General features: G+C 60.1%; 1 protein-coding gene across 2 annotated transcripts; it reads left to right on the top strand.

Moving 5' to 3' along the window:
* The first annotated feature begins 672 nt into the window (after positions 1-672).
* Positions 673-23,776, top strand: KCNJ4 (potassium inwardly rectifying channel subfamily J member 4). 2 transcript variants are annotated; one of them, XM_069490814.1, is made up of 2 exons: positions 673-889; positions 21,931-23,776. In XM_069490814.1, the coding sequence occupies exon 2, from the start codon at positions 21,970-21,972 to the stop codon at positions 23,302-23,304; it is 1,335 nt and encodes a 444-aa protein (XP_069346915.1). In that variant the 5' UTR covers positions 673-889; positions 21,931-21,969; the 3' UTR covers positions 23,305-23,776. The 2 variants fall into 2 exon arrangements, with proteins under 2 accessions (XP_069346915.1, XP_069346914.1); XM_069490813.1 differs by lacking the exon at positions 673-889 and adding an exon at positions 11,066-11,123.
* Positions 23,777-24,682: the final 906 nt, after the last annotated feature.

Genomic DNA, 24,682 nt, shown 5'->3' with positions numbered 1-24,682 from the left:
GGCTCCCGGGCGAGCCGGGGACGCGGCAGAGGCGGGGGCCTGGGTCCGAGACAGAGGGGGCCGCGCCGAGAGGGGGCGGGAGAGAGAGACGGAGGACAGAGACCGCGAGGGAGACAGATAGAGACGCGCGGAGGAGAGAGACGGGGCAGAGGCAGAGGCAGAGGGAGGCAGGAGGAGACCGGGAGGGCGACAGCGACGGGGACAGAGACCCCGCGGGAGAGAGCGAGAGAGACGGAGGGAGGCAGGAGAGACCGGGAGAGGGACAGGGACGGGGAGCGCGGCAGAGACCCAGGGCAGCCGGAGAGAGGAGCGGGAGCAGGGGAGGCGGTGGCGGCAGAGGCCGGCCGGCGGGAGCGCGGAGGGCGACCCCAGGCCCGGAGGCCGAGGGGGTCGCGGGGCCGGGCGGAGCGCAGGGGGCCGGGGAGCCGAGCGCAGGGCAGAGGGCAGCGCGCGCCCGCAGGACGGAGTGACAGCGAGGGAAACAGCGAACAGCGCGGGGCAGCCGACCCGAAGGCGCCGGCGGGGCAGGGGGGCGCGAGCGCGGGCGGCCGGGCGCCACGGGCCCCCCGACCCCGGCGCTCTGAGCCCGGGCCCGGGTCCCGACGATGCTGACGCCCAGGCGGCGCCGAGGGCGCGGCGCAGGGCAGCGCTGAAAGTTGGGCGGCCCGCGGAGAGCGGCGCGGGACGGCCCGGACGCGCGGAGACCCTGAGACCCACGCACAGAGCGCCCGGCAGCCGGGGAGGGGAGCGAGGCCGGCCGGCCGAGCTCGCGGGAAGGGGGCGCCGGGACTCCCCTCTCCCCGCCCGGGACGCCGCCCGCCGGATCGCGCCGTGGGATGTAGCTCCCGCTCGCCGCCTCCCGGACACTCGTCTGACCCTCCGCCCCGCGGTAAGCCGGGCGCTCGCCCACCGCGGGCGCTGTCTGTCCGTCTGTCCGGCCGAGTGCTTGTCTGTGTGTCCCGGGGCAGGCCGCTCCGCACCTTGTCCTGGAGCCGGATTCTGGCTGCCCGGCGCGCGTTGGCGCGGTCCCGTGACTCCCCAGGAGCTGGCGGGTTCTGACCCTCTGTCGGTCTGGGAGCGTCGCGGTCTGGGTTGTGGCCAGGAAGGGGGGAGAGGTGGGTGGAAGGGGTCTTGACCTCGTGCCCCGGCCATGACCTTTCCCTGCCTCCACCCACCCCCGGTTGTCATGCCGGGGAGCTCCAAGGCAGGTGACTTGTGGCAAGCGGGGCGCGGGTGGGGGGGTGTCTCTTCTTTCCACCTCCCCAGCTGCAACCTCTTTGCAAACGGCCCTGCGATCCGAGGGGAAACGAAATCCCGCTTCTCATGTGTGAGCACCTAGTTTGTGCTAGGTGACCCCAGGGCGGGGGCGTAGGGGTCCAGCAAATGAGTCGTGTCACATTTCACAGTGGTAGAACAGGCTGGGGAGAGGCAGAGACTGCCTTCTCCTCCGTGAGGGGTGCCCCCCAAGGAAAGAGAGGTCTGAACGAGCCCCTGAGCAGGGAGAGCTTCCCCTGCAACGCAGAATGTTCCCCCACCAGGACAACCTCCTTGCCTCCCACCCACCTTTCTGCCCCCAGTGCCCAGGCTGCAGGATGGGGAGAGGGTGCTGGGCGATGGGAGGCTGGGTGCATCGGAGAGGCCAGAGGCAGGGCGGCCTGGCCAAGTGGCAGATGAGGCTGCAAGAGCAGGAGCTTGAGGGGAGCTGGGGTGGGGGCCCAGGCATGCAAGGCTGGGAGAGGAGCTGGAGCCCGTGTGCATAACGTCGTCATTGGCTCTGCTTATCCTGCACCTCCCGTCTCATGACCTCCATGGCTTCAGGCCTTTGGGGAGCTGGTAGCAGGACTTCAGGGGCCCAAGAGCCACGCTGTGCCTTGGCTTGGCCTGTGATGAGGGGAGCAAATGGAGGAACAGGGCGGTCAGGATAAAGGGTGGGCGCAATACGGCAGGAGCAAAGGCTGTTGGCCACTAGGCTGACCCGTATCCAAAGTGGAGCCTGGAACATTCGACTCTATTTTCCATTGGGAGGATGGACTCTTTCTGGGGTTTTCCACACTGGGTCGTGGGCCTCATGCATCCTCCTTTCAGGCTCCCAGAAATTAGCTCAGCTGACTGAGAAACCAGCACCCTGGGCTAGTCATTCTCTTCCCTGACCATCAACTTCCACATCTGTGGAATGGGGACATCACTCCCTGCCCTACTGACCTCCAAGGGGAGCCCTGGGCTCCGTGAGCAGAGGGCTGTTCCCAGACTGGGGAGTGCTGGGCAGATGGGAGCAAGGACTCACTTTACCCTAAGGGAGGCGTGGGGTGAGGGGAATATGGCTGGAAATAGAGGACTGACCAAGGGTAGGAGCGTCCCGGAATTAGAGGGTGCATCTGGGGCTTGGAAGCTGTTCCTCAAGCCCCTCAGTTTACCCTTGAAAAGAAAGCTGCTGTCTCAGAAAAAAAGCCTCTGGGGTAACTGTGACCAAATAGAGCTGGTTGAGTTTCTGCTGAGTGACCTTAGGCAGCTGGCTTGACCTCTCTGAACCTCAGTTTCTTCAACCGGAGAACGGGGATGATGGTACTGACTTCGTCAGGGTGGTGAGCAGTTTACAGACTGTGTCAGGTCTCGAAAGCAGCTTGCATGAGCCTGGAGCATAGTAGGTTCGTAGACATTCGCGCGAGAGAGAATGAAGTAGCTCCAGGAGATGCTGCGGAAAGATTCTCAGCTTCGGATAAGAGAGCAGGGGAGGAGGAGCAGTGTGGGCTTACAAGGAGGGCTGCTTCTTAATGTGGATCTGGGGGAGGCGGGGGCGAGTGCTAAGGAGGGTGTGAGGAGGAGGGGGCCCCTCTGCGGGGACCACTGAGTCACGAGGACATGTAAGCGACATGACAACCAGCAACACGGTAACCAGGAAACTAGCGGCGGTGGGAAACGGAGCTGGAGCAGTGTGGCGGGGTGGGGGTGGGGGCCGGCAGCACGGGGCACAGGGGCGGGGAGCAGCCAGGCTGGCCTCTCAGAGCCAGGAGGGGGAGGTTCAAGGCCAGGTGGGTTGGGGAGGAGGTGAGGGCCTGAGAGAGGGAGGGGAGGCGCCTGCAGGTCTGCTGGGCAGGGGGCTTCTCCCCACCTCCCCAGGCTCCTCTGTTCTCCTCCACATCTCCACTTTTCATGCCTCTCCCCCTAGGATGCCAAATTTGGCTCACGCAATCTGTCGTCTCTCTTCTGAGATTGGCACCGGGACGAAAGCCGAGTGCATTACATCACCACCGCCGCTCCCCCTGCACGAGGGGAGCCGGAGAGGAGGGCCAGAGGGCCAGGGGCAAGCAGCCAGCCCTCAACTTTCTGTCCTGCCTTCCTGCTCACCCTTCCCACCTCAGGCTAGGTGTTGGGGGCTTCTGGGCACAGCCAAGCAGGGCCTAGGCAGGACAAGGACTCCCATCTTGGGGAGATCCCAGGACTGAGGTGGGAAGTAGGGCCACGTTGCTGTTCCCCTGGCTTTGTGGGACCTGGGAGGCAGGGAGGCTCGGCTCAGGACCCTGATTTGTCATTGCCTTGCTGTGTGACCTTGGCCACCGCCCCCATGCAGGGTCCACATCTGTGTAAAGAACAGCTGGCCACTCAAGCTCTTGGTGACTCTGCTGAAAAAGCTGCCCTTAAGTCCTGCCACTCTCCTGGGCCCACAGGAGGGAGTCCTTAATTTTGAATCACTCTCTGTGACCTTGAGCAGGTGGCTTCACCTCCTTATGCCTCCATCTCCTCACCTGTAAATTGGGGATGAAGAATTCTTAAAGGCAACCTCCGAGGCGCTAATATGAAGGGGGGTGGGACCTCCTCGGGCACTCAGGGGCCCGTGGCTCCCTGGGCTGGAGGTGGGGGGCAGGCCAACCCAGGCAGCGGGTGGGGAGGTGGCTTGGGAGGGTCTTAATTCAGACAGAAGCCTTGGGGCTTCAATCACTGATCTGATGCCCTCATTTTACAAAAGTGGAAACTGAGGCCCAGAAGGGGAAGTAGACCTTCCAGGGTTGCAGCGATGGTTTGGGGGCAGAAGCCGACAGACAGGCAGGTACACAGCCACCCTGGGGAACACTGTGGCAGCCCAGACAGGAGCCAGGGGCTTAGCGGGCCCAGCTCTGGCTTCAGCCCCTCCCTTCCCCTCCCTGATGCCCCTGCCCTCACCCTGCTGCCCCTGGGAGTTACTCCCACCCTTCATTCGGCCTCCTTGAGCAGCATCTTTCAGGCTCATTTTAAAGCCAGTTACAGGCAGTCCCAGGAAGGGACAGGCTGGATTTGGGGTTAAGTTGGAAGGTTATGGTCCATTCTAGAAAATTCCCAGAGCTGGAGATGGAGAAAGATGGGAAGCGGCTGTGGATGTTTTGTGAAATAGTGAGTTCCTCATTCCCAGAGCTATTCAAGCAGGGAACCTGGCCCGGTGACTCCTGATTTATGGGTGAGGTTGAACACCATCTCCACCTCCAAAACCCCAGGAGCCTTTGATATTTCCCAAGGAGGAGGCGGGAGCAGCGCCCATGACTTCCCGCTTCCCAGCTGGGAAACTCACGTTTTCTCGCCAAGCACTGGTTAGGAGCTTTTGCAAATTCTCATTTAATCCTCCCAGCAACCCTGCAATGTTGATTTGTTGTCCCCATGTTACAGATGGGGGAGCCATGGCTCAGAGAATCCAAGGTCACACAGCAAGGGAGCAGAGGAACCTGGATGGCGTTCAGACTGGTCCGATTCTCAGGGGCTGTCTCTGGGACTTCCCTGGGAGAAGAGTGGAAAATGTTCCTCCCCTGGGCTGGGGCTTGGCAGGGTATGGTCTGGTCACCCCCACAGTATGACACCCCTCGGGGATCCTGTGGATGCTCTGGGGGTTCCATTCGGAAGACACAGGTACTGATGCGCACAGAAGGGGCGGACTCATTTTACAGATGAGAAGACTGAGGCTCAGAGACAGGGAGTGACCTGCCCAAAGGTACCCAGAGAATTAGATTTGGGCCAGGCTGCCTGTCCCCTGGCCCAGGGCTTTGTCCCCTGTGCCAGTGGGTGAGGAGGGGCCTTCGGGATGATGGTGGGAAGTTGGGGGTGCAGAGGGCTGAGAGGACGCTGGCTCCAGGTTAGGACTGCAGGCAGGAGAGTCAGGCTCAAGGCACAGGTAGAGGGGAACAGGACAGAGAAACCAGCAGGGACAGCAGTTTCCAGCCTTCTCGCCCTGCCCCCAGGACCACCTGCAGATGTCGGTGTCATATGGTGTTAAGTGGCCTGGAGAGGTCAGGGGAAACTTTGAGCGTGTGACCTGCCTGGCAAGAGAGGGTCTTAGAGACAGCAGCCTCAGATGTGGTCCCCTGTGTGACCCTGGGTCAGTCCCTCATCCTCTCTGAGCTAGACCCACCCACCCGTGTGCCAAAGACTCTGGACGGAATGATCTGTTTCCACAAAGTAGCTGTGGTTGGGCTGTCGTCTCAAAGTGCTCCTCCCATCTCACGGGGACCCTGGATCCTGGTTAAGGGACAGGACAAGCAGGCACCCTGGGGGCAGGCATAACCTTTAAGCCTCCTCTGCGGACACAGCCCTCCTCGGGGTGTGGGGATCTCCAGGCACAGCCCTTCTTCTCCTTTTCATCTTTATTTTTCTCCTGCTCTCTCTTCCCCTGGCTACGTGGGCTGATCGCTGCTCAAACTTTTAATTCAGATGGTAATTGAAATAATAATATGGGCTGAGGCCCCTCTGCTTGTGACGCTGCAGCTGGTGGAGCTCAGCTATGAATAGACCTTGAGTCACACACGCGCGCTCCTGCAGGCGCGCACACGGGTGCTCACGGGGTGGTGGGTGGGGTGTGGCGTGGGGGGCAGGGGTGGGCTCACGCACCGGCTTGCTCTGGGTCTGGGGCCCCACCCCCAGAGGCCTTGGCCAATACTGCCCCTGTGGCCCACCATCTGGTCCCCGGGGTGAACCTGGAAGACCTGGGACATGGGTGGTTCTCCTCATTTATAGAAGGGGAAACTGAGGTTCAGCAAGGGGAGTGGCTGGCTGGAAACAGGTGGAAAGTGTCTGGGACTGGATTTGAACGTGTGGGTTTTGCCGGATTCTAAGGCCGGGAGAGGGAAGGGCGGGTGCTGGGGTCTGGCCCTTTGCGTCCCCTGCCACACCTTCCCACGGCCTCCTCCCAACAGCGGAGCTGCACGGATTGATGTGCTGCTGCAGGTGACAAAGAGGTTTTCTCAGGAGTGTTGCTGCAGGAGGGAGACTGGTCCCTGTGTGCCAGGCTCTGTGCTGGGCTTTTATTCATGATTTCACTTAATCCTCCCATCGCCCTGTGAGAACTGTCACCCTCGCTTTGCAGGTGAGAAGAGCGAGGCTCAGAGAAGCAAGGGTTTGCCCACGGCCTGCGCATGGACAGCCGTATGTCCTTCCTCCACCTGTGCCCGGTTGAACCACTCCAGGACCCTCCATCTGGCCTCCTGAAGGAGAGTGGGTGCATCTCTTTCAGCCTGGGGCTCCCCTTTCTCCTGTGACAGTTCAGCCGCTCCTCCCTAGAGCTACCTGGGCAGTCCTTGACCAGCTAGCTGTCGCCCCGACAGCTGGAGCATCTGGCCTCAGTGGGCAGGGGGAGGTGAGGTGCTCTGAGAGTCGTTGGCAGGTCATGGAGAGGGTCCCTTTGGGCTGCCATGGAAGGTGGTCCTTGGTGTTTCCGACCCCAGCAGGAGCTGTGTAGGGAGAAGGCAGCGTTGTCATGGTGACCTGTCAGCTGGGAGCTTTGGTCCAGGCCTGCTGGGGGGATCCAGAAGGGGGCCCCCGCAGGGCAGAGGGGAGGTGCTGTTGGGTAGGGGAGCTCCCTGGGGTGGGACGAAGGAGAAAGTCCCCCAGCTTTACCCAGTGGATCCCAGTCTGTCCCCGCATCTGCCTTTTCTGCAGTACCTCCCTTGGGAGATGGAGAGACAGCCCAGAGACCACAGGGGTCTGCCCAAGGTCACGCGGCAGAGCTGGGGCTGGACCTGAGCCCAGGGCTGCTCTTGCCTCCTGTGCACCCTCACGGGCCCCCGGGGCTGCTGCCACCCCCTCTCTCTCCAGGACACTCCCTGTATCGATGGGATTTGGAGGGGGAGAGGCCAGGAGGGTCTGGACCTTTTTAAGCCCCCTCTCCTGAGAAAGTCCTCGGATTTCAGAGAGGGACGGGGGCAGCAGCCCTTGGTCACAGCAGTAAGAGAAAGGTCGCCCAAGTCAGGCAGGCCTGGGATCAAATCCCAGCTTGGCCCTCGCCGACCCTGTGTGACCTTGACTAGGTCACTGTCCCTCTGGGAGCCTCTCTTTGCCCCTCTGTGTAGCAGAGACCACCCAAGGGGATTGAGGGGATTTTTCATTTGCTTGGTTTTTTCATTTTGTCGACAAAGCCCATGATGGCTCCACCTGGACAGCAGGGACGGGAGGGGACCTCAGCTAGGCCACAGGGGTGGGGAGGGCGGGGGACGGGAATACGTGCAGGGGGAGCTGATCCCATCTTACGGAGGGGACGATTCAGGCCCAGGGGAGGGTATGCCCATCCTCGAGGTGGTGGCAGAGTTAGCACCAGGCTCAACCATCTGGCCTCTGGGACACCCCAGTGAAGCTCTCCCCCAGCCCTGCAGCTCCTCGCCCAGCCCCCACCCCACGCCCTGCAGGAGCTGCTCCCTCGTAGGCCTGAGAAGCCCAGGCCAGTCCGCCCGGGGGCCAGGTGGGATGGTGATCAGGGGACCCCATGAGGCCATACAGGGGAGGCGGCTGTGGGAGATATGGAGCAGGCAGAAGGGGCTTTTGGTGTCCTTTGGACCTTGCAGCGCGTTAGGTGCCCTCTGCAGTCACTCCAGCAAAGGGCAGTGGAGTCCCAGTCCCGCCACACTGCTCTTAGCTCACTTCTCCTGGAGTCCCACTTGCCTCTGGAATGTTCTGCTAATTATCCCTGCCTCCCACTGTGTCCTTCACAGTGCACTCTGAGGCCAGAGGGACCCACCTGCTCCTGACAGGACAGGAGGGGTGGCCCGTCTCCTGCCCCCACCCCAGAGTTCCTCAGTAGACCCACTTGAGGCCCATGAATGGGATCTGGGTTCAAGTCCAGCTCCACCCCTGAATGGCTGTGTAACCTCGGACAGCTCTGTCCCCTCCTTGGGCCTCCGTCCTCTGCCCCATAGGGCTGGGCATGTGCCCTTGCATCCGAGGGATACTGGGAGGGTCCCCTGAGCCTGTGAGTCTGTGACTGTGTCATGACCTGCTGTTGATATGAGCTGCTTTGTGGCAACTACTGGGCTTGGTTTCCAGGCCCCACCCCCGCCCCCACTCACTGGCATTACCTTGAATCCTGCTGCCCTCGCTCCCTGCTGAGCCCTTGTGCCTCCCCAGCCCCCCAGACCTGCTGGAGTGGCTGAGAGCCAGCACCAGGCCATGCAGCTGCAGATCCTGAGGCCACCTGACCTTGGAAAGAGCCTCTCTCTGCTGGGCTCCAGGGCTGTCCCCCAGACACCGGGCAGTGACTGGGCAGCAGAGAGGAGAGGGAACTGGGTGGGGCGGAGAGAGGGCCATGGCTGTGTGCTGGAGCTATCCCGGTCCCTGAGATGACCGGCCAGGGGACAGAGAGGAGGATGGCCAGCTAGTCACGGGAGGGAGTTAGTTACCAGCAGGATCAACAGCATGGCCGAGCCTCGCTCCAAACAATCCAGTGGGCTGCCTGAGAAGGGGGTGAGCTCCCTGTCCTGGGAGGTGTGCAACAACCGCTGAATGGCACCTGTTGCGGGGAGTCGGGGAGAAGAGGGAGTTCTAACACCGGGCCAGGGGAAGGGATTGGACCCAGAACCCCAAGGGCCCCTGTTTGGGCTGCTCATGGAGGTCCTGCGAGCCTGAGGGTCCAACAGACTGATCCAAGTGTCCCCCCGTGACCTCCAACAACTCCCCCCATGCTGTGCCTGCAAACACCTGTTGTCCCAGCATGGCCAGTCACAGCTTCAAGACATGCCCTAGATCCCTGTTTCGACCCATTCGCAGCTCCTAAGCCACCCTCAGGCCGGAGTTTTTAAAATTGCAGACAGGTCCCCGCCCGTTAGTGGGTTGTGAAATTGATTTAGTGAGTTGCATTACTTTTTTTTTTTTAATGAAATAAGAAAGAAAACGTCAAAGCACTACATAGTGAGAGAAAGTACTATTTTGTGTTGCTCTTCGTTCAGCTTTAAAAACACATGTATTGTATATTAAGTAGCAATAAAAAACAGTGTGTTTGTTTTCACTCTGGGTCTTGGTCTAAAAGTTTAAAAGCTACAGCCCTGTATAGAAACCCCGGCGGCACCACGGGCAGAGGCTCAAATGTGCAGATTCCTTTCAGCCTGGATGCCCCGAGGTGCCACGAATTCCAGGATGCCACCGTCCTGCCCTCAGAAGCAGCCTCTTTTCCCTTGCTCTGCGGCGCACCCAGGTCCAGGCCCCCAAGCGTCAGGTCCACCACCTCTAGGCCTAGGTCCCTGCACGGGCCAGGTTCCCTGCCCTCTGCCCGTGCATCTTGGTGTTCTCCTGCCCACATCTTCCTGGGGACCTCGTCTGGAAGCCCTCTGGCGGTGCAGACTCCCTGGCTGCTGTCCTCACACACTTGCACACGGAGCTCAGCAAAGCAGGATTGTGTCTTATTCACTTCTCTTCCCCCAGCACATAGTAGGTGCTCAGGAAGTGTTCATTCACTTGATTATTTACAGCGTGCCCTCCGCGGCAAGGCACTGCGCTGTGTTGGAGACACGGCAGGCAGGAAGGCAGATGCTATCCCAGCTCAGCATACATGTAGGGTGGTGAATGAACGAGTGAGTGAATGGAGGGGCGCCTGGAGTTTGAGATTCCCTGGCCTTAGGAGCTGGCAGGGCGATGGTCAGAAATAGGAAGTGTGCAGCACTTTGCCTGCGCGTGGCAGGTGCCCATCAGCGACCGTCCCTGGAGGCCGTGGCTGAGCAGGCGTGCTGGGGCAGGGGCTGGGCTAACTGTTCCTCCTGCTGTCTCTGAGCCTTCTGAGGCCTCTGTCTGCTTTGCCCTCTCCCACTAGGCCCCACACACATATCCTTGCCACGCATCCCGGGAGCTTCTTCCCCGGGCCAAGACCTTGGGGCATGAAGCCAGGATGCCCTGCACCCCCAGACACCTGGGGGACACCGGGGAAGAGCCCTGTGCTTACCGTGGAGCATAAGACAGAGGCCCAAGGCCTCAGACTTTCTATCCTCTCTCCCCTCTGCTCATGGCCACTGTGCTTGTGTCCAGTGACACAGAAGTTCTCTTCGTCTCCACTCAGAGGAGAACCTCTGCTGGGAGGTTCTCCCTGACTGCAGTATCAAAAATAGCTTTGCAGCTGAGTGCAGTGGCTCAAGCCTGTGATCCAGCACTTTGGGAGGCTGAGGCTGGAGGATCACTTGAGGCCAGGAGTTTGAGACCAGCCTGAGCAACATGGTGAGACCCCATCTCTACAAAAAATAGAAAAATTAACTGGATACAGTAGCTTGAGCTTGTTATCCTAGAGCTTTGGGAGGCTAAAGTGGGAGGATCATTTAAGCCCAGGAGTTTGAGACCAGCCTGAGCAACATAGCAAGACCCCATCTCTACAAAAACTAAAAAAAGAAATTAGCTGGGCATGGTGGCATGTGGCTATAGTCCCAGATACTTGGGGGGCTGAGGCAGGAGGATTACTTGAGCCCAGGAGTTTAAGGTTGCAGTGAGCTATGATGACATCACTACACTCTAGCCTGGGCAACAGAGCAAGACTCTGTCTCAAAAAACAAAAGCAACAACAACAAAAAAAGCTTCTCCTTGGTCACATTGCTCTGCTTAGACCCTTTATAGGAATCATGGCCAGCTGAAATCAGCATGTTTCTTTGCCAGTTTATTAAGTGTCTACTAAGGGCCAGGCTCTGAGATTCAGGGTCCCTGTCCTGAAGGACATTGTGAATGAGATCGGTTTGGATTGGTAAGGGTTGCTAGGAAGATCAGGAAACTGGCCAGGGAGTGTCTGGGGACCTCTTGGAACCTCAAGGGCAGCCTTTGAATCAAGACTTGAATGGTAGGCAGGAGCGAGCCGCAGAGTCTTGCAGAAGAGAATTTCCACCAGAAGGAACAGCCAGTGCAGAGGCCCAGAGGCAGGAATGAACTTGGTGTGTTCAAGGGGCAGGAAGGAAGGCCTGTGGCTGGGGTGGGGGTGGGGTGGGTGGAGGGGCTGAGGGCAAAGAGGGCAGGATCTGCCAAGAGCTGGGAGTTCCTCCTGGGTGCCCCGGGGAGCCAGGGGCTTTGAGCTGAGGAACACGGACTGCAGGGAGGCGGGGGTGGAGGGGGGCAGGCTGGGGTGTTAGTAGCTACTTGGTCCTGCAGGTTGGACAGGCTGGACGGGCCTGGGTGTGGGTCCAGCACCCAGGGTCCCGCGGTTCACGTGCTTTGGGTGAGCCCCTGCTCCTGAGCCCCCTGTGGGATGATGATCCTCAGGTGTGGCGAGGACCCCAGGAGGGACCAAAGCTTGGCCCCCAGTGAACACTAAATGCGTGTCAGTTGTGCCTTTGTCACTGCGGTTGGGTTTAGGGAGGGTTGGACGGTGATGCCCAGGTGTTAGGCCCGAGCGGCCCCCTGGAGGGGTCCCAGACTGAGATGGGGCTGCAGGGCGGTGAGGGTGGGGGCATCGCTCGGTGCTGACTGTGCTGGGTTTGCGCTGCCTCTTCCATGTCCGGCAGACTCAGAGCGGGAGCTGAGTCTGCTGTCACTGCTTGGGAGGGAGATCCGGCTGGTGCCTGCAGCCACCGCAGGGATGAGATCACAGGGGGGCTGGGGAGAAGGGAAGGAGGAGCGTGGCCGGGCTGGGCAGTGCAGGAGGAGGGAGGCTGAGGGGCAAGTCCACGGGGGCCCTCGGGCCTAGAGGACGCCAGGAGGGAGGTGAGGGCCGAAGGCCAGCCAGGGGCCTCCCCTGGAGCTGCTGGGAGGGTGGGGGCTCAAGAGGAGCCTGGAGTTGGCCGAGGGGAGAGTAGGAGGTGAGGAAGAGCAGACGGTAAGTTCACCCCCTTCAAGAAGGGTGTCTGCACTTTACAGTTTACAGACCCCTGCCCTCTGCTGCTCACCTTTGCAGCATCCCACTTTATGGATGGGATTCAGAGAGGCTAAGGTATTTCCCCAAAGCCACACAGCCCATGGGTGAAGTGTTCTCAGACTTTCAGGGGTCACAGTCCCTTTTGAATGCCATGACCCTTCCCTGAAAAATATACATAGGCATACACTAATTTTAAAAATTTTCATGTAGTTTTTTTCCCCATAGGTACATTCATATGGTTCTAAAATTAAAAAGACACCAACAGGAATACGGTGAGAATTCTTCCTCCCACCCTGTCCCCAGCTGCCTGCTTTCCCTCCCCGGAGGCAGCCAGTGTCACCAGTTTCCTGGGTCTCCGTCCACAGACAGGCAGAGACAAGCAAATATGTGTATCTATAAATTTCTTCTCTCTCCCTTTTTCCACAAATGGTAGCTACTATACTCACTGCTCATCACTGCTGCCTTTTCTCGCTTAAAAATACATCTCGAAGACCCACATCGCTCCTTCCAGAGCTGTCTCCGCGTCTTCATAGCCGCATGCTGTGCCGTCCGTGGATGGGCATTTGGGCCGTTTCCCAGTGACGACGCTGCGGCAGGAGAGGCTGCCTCAGGCCCCACGTGTGTGACTGTCTTGGGCTGCAGCGCCGGGGGGCCCACAGGTGCTGGCACTCGGTGGCCTCTTCCTCATGGCGCGGAGCAGGGCGGAAGCCAGGCGGGAGCTCAGCCCTCCCTGCTCCCACGCCTCTGCTGGGCCGGTGGGGCATTTCGGGGAAATCCTGTGCGTGTGTGAGTGGAGGGCATTAGCCCCCAGCCCCCGAATTTCTGGGAGACACCCCACCACGGCCAGCAGCCCCGCCTCCTGGGGGGCAGACGTGGGCTGCACTGAGGTCACCTCTGATCCTGCACCCCCCCCCCGGCACCTCCCCCCACCCCATGAGCTCATGAAGAGTTTTCACCCTTTCTGGCTGGGGAGGGAGGGAATCCCAGTGGAGAAGAGAAGTGGCGGCAGGTGGTCTGCGCTGGGCTGGGCCAACCTGGGGACTGTGCCCACAGCTCCCTCCCGACTCCGGAGGCCACGCTGCCCTGCTGTGGCCACCGCTCTCTGGGTGCTCGGCCTCCGCCAGCTTTGCAGTTTCCGCTCCACCCTGGGTTGTCGAGGCTCGGTCTGAGACCCTCTTCTCTTCTCCTTCCACACCCCTGGGCCAGGCGGTGTCGCCCACTCTCACAGCGTGACGTGTCAGTGTCATCGGTGTTCACGATCTAGCGCTCCCAGCTCCGCCCAGATCCCCCTTGGAGGCTCAGGATCTGACATCCAGCGGGCATGTCTGCATCTGGACTTCCCAAGGTCACCGCACACTAGAAACTGCTGCTCCTTAAACCTGGTCCTCTGCCAGCTTCCCACCGTTACCTGTCACTCTCCGCACCCCTGCTCCTGCCCCCACCTCCAGCCCACCGCCAAACCCTAGGGACTCTGTCCGGAACGTGTCCAGATCCATTTCCTTCTCTCGAGCCCCTCTGCCACCGTCCTGGCAGCTCCAGCCACCATCGTTGCCTCCCCGCCAGCATCCTGCTTTGGCTGTGCCCCGCACGACGGCCACAGAGACCTGCCTCCTCATCTCATCGCAGTGACCGCGCCGTGCTCAGACAGTGAGGCATCAGAGGCTGGGCGACGGCAGGCACCCTGGGACCATATGGGGTGTTTTATTTCCTAGACATGGTGGTGGATACACAGGGCTTGTGTTATTCCCCATTCCTGTTTGTCTTAAAGATTTCACTGGAAAATCAAAACAACCACGCCAGGCAAAACCTCCCACCATCCGGGCTGCCCAGCCTCTTGCCCACTCCACTGCCACAACCTGGCCTCGCTGCAGGTTCTCAATACACCAGACTTCTGGAATGTTCTATATCCCGCTTTTCACATAGACACACAGCTCTCCTGAACAGCTCCTACTTGCTCCTCAGGTCTTAGCTTAAACTTCGCTCTCTCACAGAGGCCTGCGGAGACCCCGTCCAGTCCCCTGTCCCCTCTCACTTCATGCCGCACTTTTCCTTCAAACCGCTTAGCACGACTTCTCACCGCCTGCCCGTGCGGACACCCTGTCTCCGCGGCACATCTCTCCCCAGCGGACCCGAAGCAGGGTGAGCCCGTGGCCTGTGTGCGTCTGGCCCACGCCAGTGTCAGTGACCGTAACTGGCCAGCGACTTTGGAGTTGGAGTAGGGAAGCAGAGCAGGTCCCCGAAGCCACAGCGAGGCGGGAGTGGCAGCCCACCACTACGGAGGGGGCCAGCGCTGCTCTGGCAAAGAGAAGCCTTTGGGGACCCACTCTCACCTTCCAACCCCTGCAGGGAAGAGGGGCAGGTTCTTGTGGGGGCGGGAAGCTCTCCATCGAGGACAGGGGCCAGACGTCCACAGTGCCACAAAGGGTGCACCTGTGGGTTGGAGCAGGTGGCCTCTGGGTCGTCTAGCCACCAGCCCGTGACACTTGGCCCTGACATCCCCGGGAACTTGCTTGTCAGCCCATTCCCCTGCCCCATGCTCGCTGGCTGAGTGGCTGGGGGGGCGGGCGGGGTGCAAAGCATGTTCACGCCCCACTGCTCGAGTCTGAGTGGAACTCAAACTGTCCATGTGTCTAGGCTCTGGCTGGACCCAAACTCAGGAACCCGGGTCCTGGCTCCCATGATCCAGTTCTCTGTCCCCAGGAGGATGACGTCACAGCACATGGCACATAGTAGGGCTTGATAATGTTTGGCACGCAGTAGGACTTGATACTGTTCATCAAGTGGGAGCAAGCATGCGGTGTGACAGTGTTTCCTCGAGACAGGAGAGCAGCTTGCCTCATTAGTGTGCTCCGGTGCTGATTGCCCGGATCCAAATCCTGGCTCTACTACTGATGGGCTATGTGACCTTGGGCAAGTTGCTGGATCTCTCTGTGCCTTGGTTGTCTTCTAAAATAGGGATAATAGTGACCTCCTCTGAGGTCACTGTGAAGATGATAGGAATCGATCAGTGTAAAGCACTCAGACAGTACCGGTGCAGAGGAAATGCACGCTAAATGCTCAGATGTGTGGATTTTGCAATGTCACAAAGTTGGCCAGTGGGGGAGGGGCTAGGTGTGTTGTGGGATTTCGGGGTCCAGAAGAAGGAGGGGAACAGCTTTACTGAGCATCCACTGTGTGGCATGCACTTGTGCGACAATCCGGATCTGACCCTCAGGGCCACCCAGCAGGTGGGCGTCGCTGTGTTCCTCTTACACATGGAGGCACTGAGGCTTGGAGATGTCAGTGACCTGCTGGAAGCGGGCTGGAGCCCCATTGTGGCCCAGCTCTGTGTGATTCTGAGCCGCTGCCTTTGCCCACTTGCTCCCCAGTGCAGCGCTGGGACAAACTGGCAGGGCTGTGTGGACAGGTGCCAGGTGGGCTCTGGGATGCTGCACCTGAAATTCAGGGGAGGAATCCAGAGGCAGCAGCGTTCAGCCTTGGGAGTGACACGCGCCCCGATCGAACACTCACCCTGTGTGGGCACGTGATGTGCACGATCCATTTATTCTCATTACAATCTTATGAAGTAGGCTCTATTATTAGCTTCACTTAAAAGATGCGTGCAGGGACCAGAGAGGTTAAGTAACTTGTCTAAGCTCACACTGGCAGAAAGTGGTATAAAGACTCCAAGTTGAAGCTTCAGCACCTGGAGGGGGAAGATGTGGGCTCTCCAAATTCACGAAGAGGAGGGAGGCAGACCTCCCAGGGGACAGGGGCCTGCAGTGCCTGCAGAAGGCCATGGGCGGGTGGGAACACCCTGCCACAATCTCCCCTGTAGCTGGGTCTGTCCTTGACCCCCATACACTCTGTGAGGGGCACAGCTCAAACAGCCGTGGCCTGGGTTCTTGAGTCCTTTTCCTCCCTGCAAAACCCCACATGTTAGAGCAGAAAGTTGCCCCCACCCCGCAACCAGACAGTCCAGGCCTCAGAGGCCTCAGAGCTGGAGTGGGGGGCAGACCCTGAGCCACTCAAGGGTTGGGAAATGGGCAACGGTGTTAATTCTGCCCATTCCCCGGGGAGATCCTCCCACCCTGCAGGACCCCTTCTGGGTGCACTGAGTTACCCCCTCAGCCCTGCCCCGACTGCCCCTCGCTGGAGATTCGGCCTCCCCTCCCAGGCCCAGAAGGGGCTCGGGAAATGCGGGGGCTGAGCAGACTCAGGAACAGCCACGATCTCCTGCCTTAGTCCAGACTGCGCTGGGTGCCTGTTCCATCACATCCCCCACTCTGCCAGGCAGCAGCTATGCCCCCATTTTGCAGACGAGAGAAGGAACATCTGGCCACAGGAGTCAGTGGTGGAACCAGCAGTGAAAGGGGTTCCCCAGGCCGGGCGCGGTGGCTCACGCCTGTAATCCTAGCACTCTGGGAGGCCGAGGTGGGCGGATCGTTTGAGCTCAGGAGTTCGAGACCAGCCTGAGCAAGAGCGAGACCCCATCTCTACTAAAAAATAGAAAGAAATGATATGGACAGCTAAAAATATATATAAAAAAAAATTAGCCGGGCGTGGTGGCACATGCCTGTAGTCCCAGCTACTCGGGAGGCTGAGGCAGGAGGATCCCTTGAGCTCAGGAGTTTGAGGTTGCTGTGAGCTAGGCTGACGCCACGGCACTCACTCTAGCCTGGGCAACAGAGTGAGACTCTGTCTCAAAAAAAAAAAAAAAAAAGAAAGGGGTTCCCCAGTTCCCTGTCCCTGTCCAGGGTCCTCACCATCACTGTCTTCTTTGTCATCATCATCATCGTGTTTTCTGTGTTTCCCTGCAGTGCACCTGACATCGGCAGGTGTCGGCAGTTAGCATGTTCGCCTCATGCGTGCCCTGGTGAGGCAGGTGCTCTTATCATCATCCCGTTTTGCAGATGCGGAAACTGAGGTCCAAGGAGGATGTGCTAGGAGGTGACAGAGCTGAGACGGAGCCAGGCCTTGCCACCCCAAACACATGGATGTTAGCACGTTCTTTTCGTGAAGTTGGACAGAAGCTGAGTTGGGTAGACAGACAGTGAGGGGCTCTGGAGAGCAGGGCCTGGCGGCTGAGCCTGGGAAGGCATCGGAGAGCTGTGGGGGGCCAGGGAACCTGGTTGGGGGGAGCCTGGGCAACCGAGCTGAGCAGGGCACTATGGCAGGGGAAGGCGGCCTGAAGCCACAGGCTGGGGACCAGGGTGAGTGGAGACTTGGAGCCAGTCAGACCCAAGTTGGAGTCTCGGCTTTGTCACTTCCGCTGTGTGACCCCCACGCTCAACACCCCCCAACTCTGCAGCCTGCAATTCTTCAGCTGAGAAAGAGAAATAATAACCCTGCTTGTTGCTGTGGTAGGTGCTTAATAAATACTTGTTAAATATACAAAGGACGCAGTGATGCCTCTGTGAGATCGAGGAGGCATTCTCTGGCAGGGGTTGGCAGCCGCTCCCTGGGAGGAGCTGCAGAGAGGGGGTGACTGGTTCCGCTGGGCCCAGAGCTGAGCTGTGTGACCTTGGGCAAGTCATGTCACCTCTCTTGTTGTCTCACCCAGTCACAGTGACCTCAGCGGCCGTGGTGGGACAGAGTGAGATCCGTAAGGACCCGGCAGACTGGCACTAGCTCCTCCACTCCCCCCCCCCACAAGGGACCTGAGTTTCGGGAAGGGCTGGTGCTGTCTGGGGCCAGCAGGGCCAGCTGAGGTGCCTCCCACGTGTCTCCCATTGGTGGCCAGAGTGTGCAGGGGAGATTTGCCCTTGCAGCCTGCCCAGGTCTCTGGGCCCTGCCAGTGCTACTGCCAGTTTGTCAACTTTTCTTATGCAGACGCAGGTGTAGGCAAGGAGGAGGCATTTAGTGTCATAACATCGTTAGGAGAACCTACAGGTTGACAGGGTTGGTTGGTCTTCCCTGGTCAGCAGGGTCCCCAGCCCCTCTGTAATTCCTCAGGAAGGGGCAGGACAGCTGGTGTCAGTGATGGCAGCCCCGCCGGGCACCTTTGGATCTGCCCCGAGGCCCCACTTTCCTCCACTGTGCCCCCTCGGACACTGTGCCGCACCCTGTTCTTGGTCTCAGTTTCCCTAGATGTCCAGTGAAATCTGGACGAACGGTGTGCAGATGTTGGAAGGCCATCGCACAGTAAAATTAAAAGAAATAAAAAGTCTGGTAACCGGCATAGCATTGTCAACTCTTCATCTGCCGAGAAAGGACATTACATTTTAAAGGCAGCCAGCATCTCCCATCCCCGTCACTTCCTAAAAGAATGTTTGCCCCTGAAAGAGTCCCAGGATGCTACCCTAGAGCAAAGGACAGCGCCTCCGGCATCTTCCTTCTGCTCGTTTTGCCATGAGCCAGCGGCCTGCACGTGGGGCTTTGGGAAACCCCGGTCCCCACCCCAGCAATCCCGCAGATAATTTCGTTTTACGTCCAGCTCTGTTGGTCTCACTGAAGCCAGGCAGGATGAGCGGCCCCACGACTGGAGGAGGAACTGCGGCCAGGGAGAGGGAGGACTTGCTGGAGATCACGCTGCAGAGCACGACAGAGGGGCCCGGGCCCTCCCCGCCTTCCAAGGCCTCCGTCGGGGCAAACAAGCCCGAAACCGCATCCTTTCAGTGCACGCTCAGTGCCCGCAAGTCAGACCAGCTCCCTGTCCGGAAACGTACAGTTTAATCGTAGGAATAGTGCAGGCACCTGAACAGCAAGCTCGTGTTTTTTGTTTCAATACAGTAGCTCTGTTCGGAGGACAATGGCACTGATTCGTCAAGGCCTCTTGTCCCTCTCCTGCCATCTGTGCCCCCTCCTCTTGCGCACCTTCCCTTGGGCCGTGTGCCTTCCCCAGGAAGCCCCTTATGACAAATGGGGAAAAGAAAACCTGGCCATCTCCCAGCAGTTGTGAAACCAAAATGCCAAGCTCCTACTTTCCACTTTCTTGGGGCAGCGTTGCTGGGGTCAGCCTGGGCATTGGCAGGTGAGCCTCTCAGTCCTGCCAAAGGGGTGGCAGGAGCGTGTGACCTGCTTATTTGAGCAGGTCACTGTAGACTGAGGGTCTCTGGGGTGATGGAGCAGCACACGGGGGGGCTCCGTGGCGGAGGATGACAGGCCTGGGGAGTGCTGGAGCCGGCACTGCTGAGCGCCAGGGTGTGCTGGGAGCGCTGGGACCCCCCACAGGGCCTGACAGATGGCAGGGGCCCAGGAAACCTGCTGTGGCCTGTCGGGGTGGGCCAGGGGTGCCCCCTGGGGCTGCACTGTGGGGGCCAATGGGTGGTGGGGCCTGGGTGATGGAAGGACAGCGCGGGGGGCGGGGGGGGCGCGGTTTGAGGGTTGCAGCAGCAGGTGGGGCTGCCCTGGGCCATGTGGCTTGGCTGAGTCTCCCACCCACCTCACAAATGGGGAGTAGTGGGCAGTGCCGGGCCAGGGGAGGCCCCATATCTATGGCATGGGGGGACCAGCTCCCTCAGCCCCTCACCCCCAGGCACCCCCGGGGCCCCTCTCAGAAGGTGGAAGCCCCACAAACAGCCTCTTCTGCAACATCAGCTGAACCCACCAGCCCTACTGGGCAGAGAATCGGGGTCCCCAGAGCCCTGGGTTTGCTTTTGGCCTTGCACAAGGCCCCCACCCTCTTTGCAGCTTAATGTCCTTAGCTACCAGAGGCCCAGGCTGCCGCTTCTTGTCCCCTCTGCCTCTCTCCTAGACACCTGCAGATGGTGGTCCAGGGCCTGTTGGGGCTGGGCTGGTGCCCTCTCTTCCCTTGTCCCTAAACCCACCGCATCCCCCTCCAGGGAGGAAGTGTATGAGGAGCTCGGAGGTGGGCGTGAGGAGGCCTTGCTCAGGGCTGGCCCACCAGCCCCGCTCGGGGACCCTTAGCACGTCCTTCCCATCTGTGGACTTCCCTGGCCTCACACGAGGGTCTTGAGCTCGGTGGTCTTACATTCCTCCTGCTCCGACAGTCGGCAGTGCTGATGCGGGCATTCAAGGCAGGGGGACAGAGCAGAGGGGCAAAGACCTCCTAGAAAACTCTGTCGACCAGAGGGCGTACCTGGTCCCGAATCCCCTCAGGGCTACACCTGGAGCCCTGCTGCTGGGACTCTGGGGGAGGTGGCAGGGAGGGACTGGGACTCCCAGCTCTGGAGGGCCAGCATGCACGAGAGGCCACGCCCACATGACCTGTTGGGTCTTCAGAGTAAGGGGGTTCACTGCTCCCACTTTTGAGGTGAGGAAACTGAGGTTCAGAGGAGTCAACCCAAGTCACAGGGTGGATCTGGGACTCCAACCCGGGACTGTGGGGACCAGGGAGCTCCTTTGCAGGGGGGCTGGGAGAAGAACCCGGAGTCGGGGGGGTGGCCGCGGGGGAGGAGGGGGGCAGGGCTCACCCCCCTGGGCTGGGAGAGGGAGTTTCTCTTGGGAAGAGGCAGGCTCTGAAGCTGTTGATCTCTAAATTATAGCGTTGGCGCGCACCGGTTGCTGCGGCAACCGAGTTGTCCTGAACCGGGGAAGTGTATAAACATTGCCACAGATGCACAATTAGATCAGGAAGAAGAATAGAACAGAAAATAGAAACTTCTAGCCTTATATAATTCTGGGCCAAAATGTTATCAGGAACCCAGGCCGGGTCCTGGCCCTGCCGGCTGCCGGGGCCAGGGCAGCACCGTCTCTCTCCCTGGGGACCCAGTGGCAGGGAGAGGGAAGAGGGTCTGCCCTCCATGGGCCCAGCTGGTGCGTCCCGCCACCAGATGGGGAGAGGGGCCTCCTCCACTGGGACAGCTGGGGACGCTGACAGTCAAATCCAGCCTCTCACCAGCTCCTGGGAAGTGAAGCGGGAGGGAAGCAGGGGGGCAGCTGGCTCTAAGGGAGCAGCTACTATCTCCTTCCACCTGTGGCGGGGGGAGGGGTTTGATTCCCATTTTACAGATGAGGATATTGAGGCTCAGAGAGGGGCAGCACAGCTAGGTAGTAAGTGCGTCTGCCTCTCGCACTCCTGGTCTACACACCTCTACTCATTAATGTTGAGGCTACTTGAGTCTCGGTCCCCTGTCAGCTGTGTGGCCCTGGGCAGGTCGCTTTCCCTCTCTGAACCACTGTGAGATGGGAATGCCTACACAGCGGTCAAAGCTCAGGGCTCCCCTCCTCCCTCCTGACCACCACACTGCATTCTCCACCCACCACTGCTCCCAACAAGTTTGGGGGCCAGGACAGGCCAGCATCTGTGGCTCGGGGACTCAAAGCTGGGAGGGGAGAGTCTAAAAGAGGAGCTCGGACTAAGGTGGGGCTGCGGGTCCCAGCGCTGTCTAGAACTCTCTGCAGTGATGGAAACAGCTGCTGTATCTTCTCTGTCCAGGATGGTGGCCATTAGCCACGTGTGCCTCCCGAGCACTTGAAACGTGGCGTGTGCAAGTAGGAACTGAAGTCAAACTTCTATCTAACTTTAATTCACTGTAAAGAGCCACAGGCCGGTGGCTGCTGTACTGGACCACACCGGAGGATGCCCGCCCCGGAGAGGCGGAACCCCGGGAGGTTAGCGGGGCTGGGTGTCTCGGCTCCCTGTGCTCAGGGCAGGCAGGACAGGTGCGGGGAGCTGGAGCCAAGATGGGTATCAGGAAGCTTCCAGACAGTGGGAAAAGGAGGTTTGGAGGGGCAGCATTGAGGGACAGAGACCAGGACCTGGACTTTAATAGCTTTAGCTTCCTGGTCAGCCAGCCCCAATCCCAGAGCGGGGCCAACCTCGGGGGCACTGGCTCAGGCCCCATCATCAAAACTGCCCCAACAGTCACATTCTGCCTGCTGGGGCTGGGAAGTCTTGGGTTCTAGTCCAGCCTCTTCCCCTTCTGGGCGTCTCTGGCTGAGCCTGGGCTCCCTGGTGGCAGCCCCGGGCTCCCCGGTGTCTCACCTGTCCGGCTTCTCCTCCCCAGGCCCTGCATCTTCCCAGGTGACCACGCCGGCTTCAGGACATGCACGGGCACAGCCGCAACGGGCAGGCCCACGTGCCCCGGCGGAAACGCCGCAACCGCTTCGTCAAGAAGAACGGCCAATGCAACGTCTACTTCGCCAACTTGAGCAACAAGTCGCAGCGCTACATGGCGGACATCTTCACCACCTGCGTGGACACGCGCTGGCGCTACATGCTCATGATCTTTTCCGCGGCCTTCCTTGTCTCCTGGCTCTTTTTTGGCCTTCTCTTCTGGTGTATCGCCTTCTTCCACGGTGACCTGGAGGCCAGCCCGGCGGTGCCCTCGGCGGGGGGCCCGGCGGGCAGTGGCGGGGCAGCCCCCGCGGCCCCCAAGCCCTGCATCATGCACGTGAACGGCTTTCTGGGCGCCTTCCTGTTCTCGGTGGAGACACAGACGACCATCGGCTACGGGTTCCGGTGCGTGACGGAGGAGTGCCCGCTGGCGGTCATCGCGGTGGTGGTCCAGTCCATCGTGGGCTGTGTCATCGACTCCTTCATGATTGGCACCATCATGGCCAAGATGGCGAGGCCCAAGAAGCGGGCACAGACGCTGCTGTTTAGCCACCATGCGGTCATCTCGGTGCGCGACGGCAAGCTCTGCCTCATGTGGCGCGTGGGCAACCTGCGCAAGAGCCACATCGTGGAGGCCCACGTGCGCGCCCAGCTCATCAAGCCCTACATGACCCAGGAGGGCGAGTACCTGCCGCTGGACCAGCGGGACCTCAACGTGGGCTACGACATCGGCCTGGACCGCATCTTCCTGGTGTCGCCCATCATCATCGTCCACGAGATCGACGAGGACAGCCCGCTCTACGGCATGGGCAAGGAGGAGCTGGAGTCGGAGGACTTTGAGATCGTGGTCATCCTTGAGGGAATGGTGGAGGCCACGGCCATGACCACCCAGGCCCGCAGCTCCTACCTGGCCAGCGAGATCCTGTGGGGCCACCGCTTCGAGCCCGTGGTCTTCGAGGAGAAGAGCCACTACAAAGTGGACTACTCACGCTTCCACAAGACCTACGAGGTGGCGGGCACGCCCTGCTGCTCCGCCCGGGAGCTGCAGGAAAGCAAGATCACCGTGCTGCCCGCCCCGCCACCCCCGCCCAGTGCCTTCTGCTACGAGAACGAGCTGGCCCTCATGAGCCAGGAGGAAGAGGAGATGGAGGAGGAGGCGGCAGCCGCCGCTGCCGTGGCCGCGGGCCTGGGTCTGGAGGCGGGCTCCAAGGAGGAGGCGGGCATCATCCGAATGCTCGAGTTTGGCAGCCACCTGGATCTGGAGCGCATGCAGGCCACCCTCCCGCTGGACAACATCTCCTACCGCAGGGAGTCCGCCATCTGACCTCCAGGCCCAGCCCACATCGCTGCCCACACGAGCCTCTGCTGGGGGGTGGACGCCAGGACTCCCCCTCGCACACTCAGGACAGAGCTGACCCTGGCTCCATGGACCTTCCAGGGAAGGCGGGGGTGTCAAAGACTGGGAGACCCCTTCCTGCTGACTCCATAGCCCAGGCCGGGAAGGGCCCACGATCCCTCAGCCGGGTCAGCCTGGGGTCCCCAGCACCTCCCCACGGCGGCTCTGGGCCCCCAGACCCACCACCCTTTCCCCACCGACTCTTCAAGGACGCTCCCCCTTTACTCTCAGAACTTGGGGAAGGCGGCTGGACTGCTGGGGGGCATCTTGGGGTTCTGGGGTGGGCCGGGGGTTAGTTTGGGGGAGGGAGGGGGGTGCGTTTCTTTTGCATGACTGTGGCCTGTTGCTCATGACTTTCTGTTGTAAATATCTATAAATGGAGAGAGACGGAGACACCAAATTCACCTTCTGCCATTTTTACCTGCAGGACAAGGAGATGCAGCCCCTCCTGTGCACCCCACCCCTCCCCACCCATCAAGCCTAGCCCCTCCCCTGCCCAGCCGGCCGGCCCTTTGAGGCCCCCAAAGCCAGCCACCTTGGCCCTCGGACGGTGTTAGGTTTGGGTGGAGAGTCGGGACCCCGAGGGCCAGGATGAGGGCCTGTCCCTCCCTGCAGCCCCTCTGGGCTCCCAGGCCCAGCCCAGATTGACAATGGAGTTTGTAACTATATATTTTTAATAAAGTATATGGTCCAGTAGGGTAGGCTGGTTGAAGATGGAGGGTTGGAAAGGAGAAAGAGAGAGAAAGCACATGAGCGTCCATGTGTGCCTGTGTGTAGTTTATGTGTGCCTGTGCGTGCCTGTGTGTAGCATGTGTGTATCTGCCTATAGTATATGTGTGTCTCTGTGTGCCTGTATGTAGTATACGTGTGTCTGTGTGTGCTTATGTGTAGTATGTGTGCCTGTGTAGCATGTGTGTATCTGTATGTAGTACATGTGTGACTGTGTGTGTGCCTGTGTGTATCTGGGTGTGCCTGTGTGCAGTATGTTTGTGCCTGTTTGTGTGTGCCTGTGTGTGCCTGTGTGTGCCCTTTCTGAGAGACGACCGTTGGAGGGAACTTTTTCATCCACCATTTTCCTTCCTTGAATCAACAGAAGGACCCTGAGTTGGCGTCACAGAACCCGGGTTTGGGTCAAAGCTCTGCTACTTAGGGGCTGTGCAACTGTCAGCAAGTCGCCGGGCAGTTCTTGGTCTCAGTTTCATCATCTGCAGAACCCGAGCCCTGTGTCAACTCAGGTGGAAGTGGGACGGGCCCAGCCGAGTCACACCCCCACGTGCTGATGAAGTTGGCTGCAGGACGCGGTGGG

This window comes from Eulemur rufifrons, chromosome 16, assembly GCF_041146395.1.
Source record: "Eulemur rufifrons isolate Redbay chromosome 16, OSU_ERuf_1, whole genome shotgun sequence".
NCBI classification, from domain to species: domain Eukaryota; kingdom Metazoa; phylum Chordata; class Mammalia; order Primates; family Lemuridae; genus Eulemur; species Eulemur rufifrons.
The sequence above is the reverse complement of the archived record's forward strand: the minus strand, read 5'-3'. Positions and strand labels throughout refer to the sequence as shown.

Excerpts from the sequence above, each read along its gene's own strand:
- KCNJ4 (XM_069490814.1), top strand. The coding sequence starts at position 21,970 with ATGCACGGGCACAGCCGCAACGGGCAGGCCCACGTGCCCCGGCGGAAA.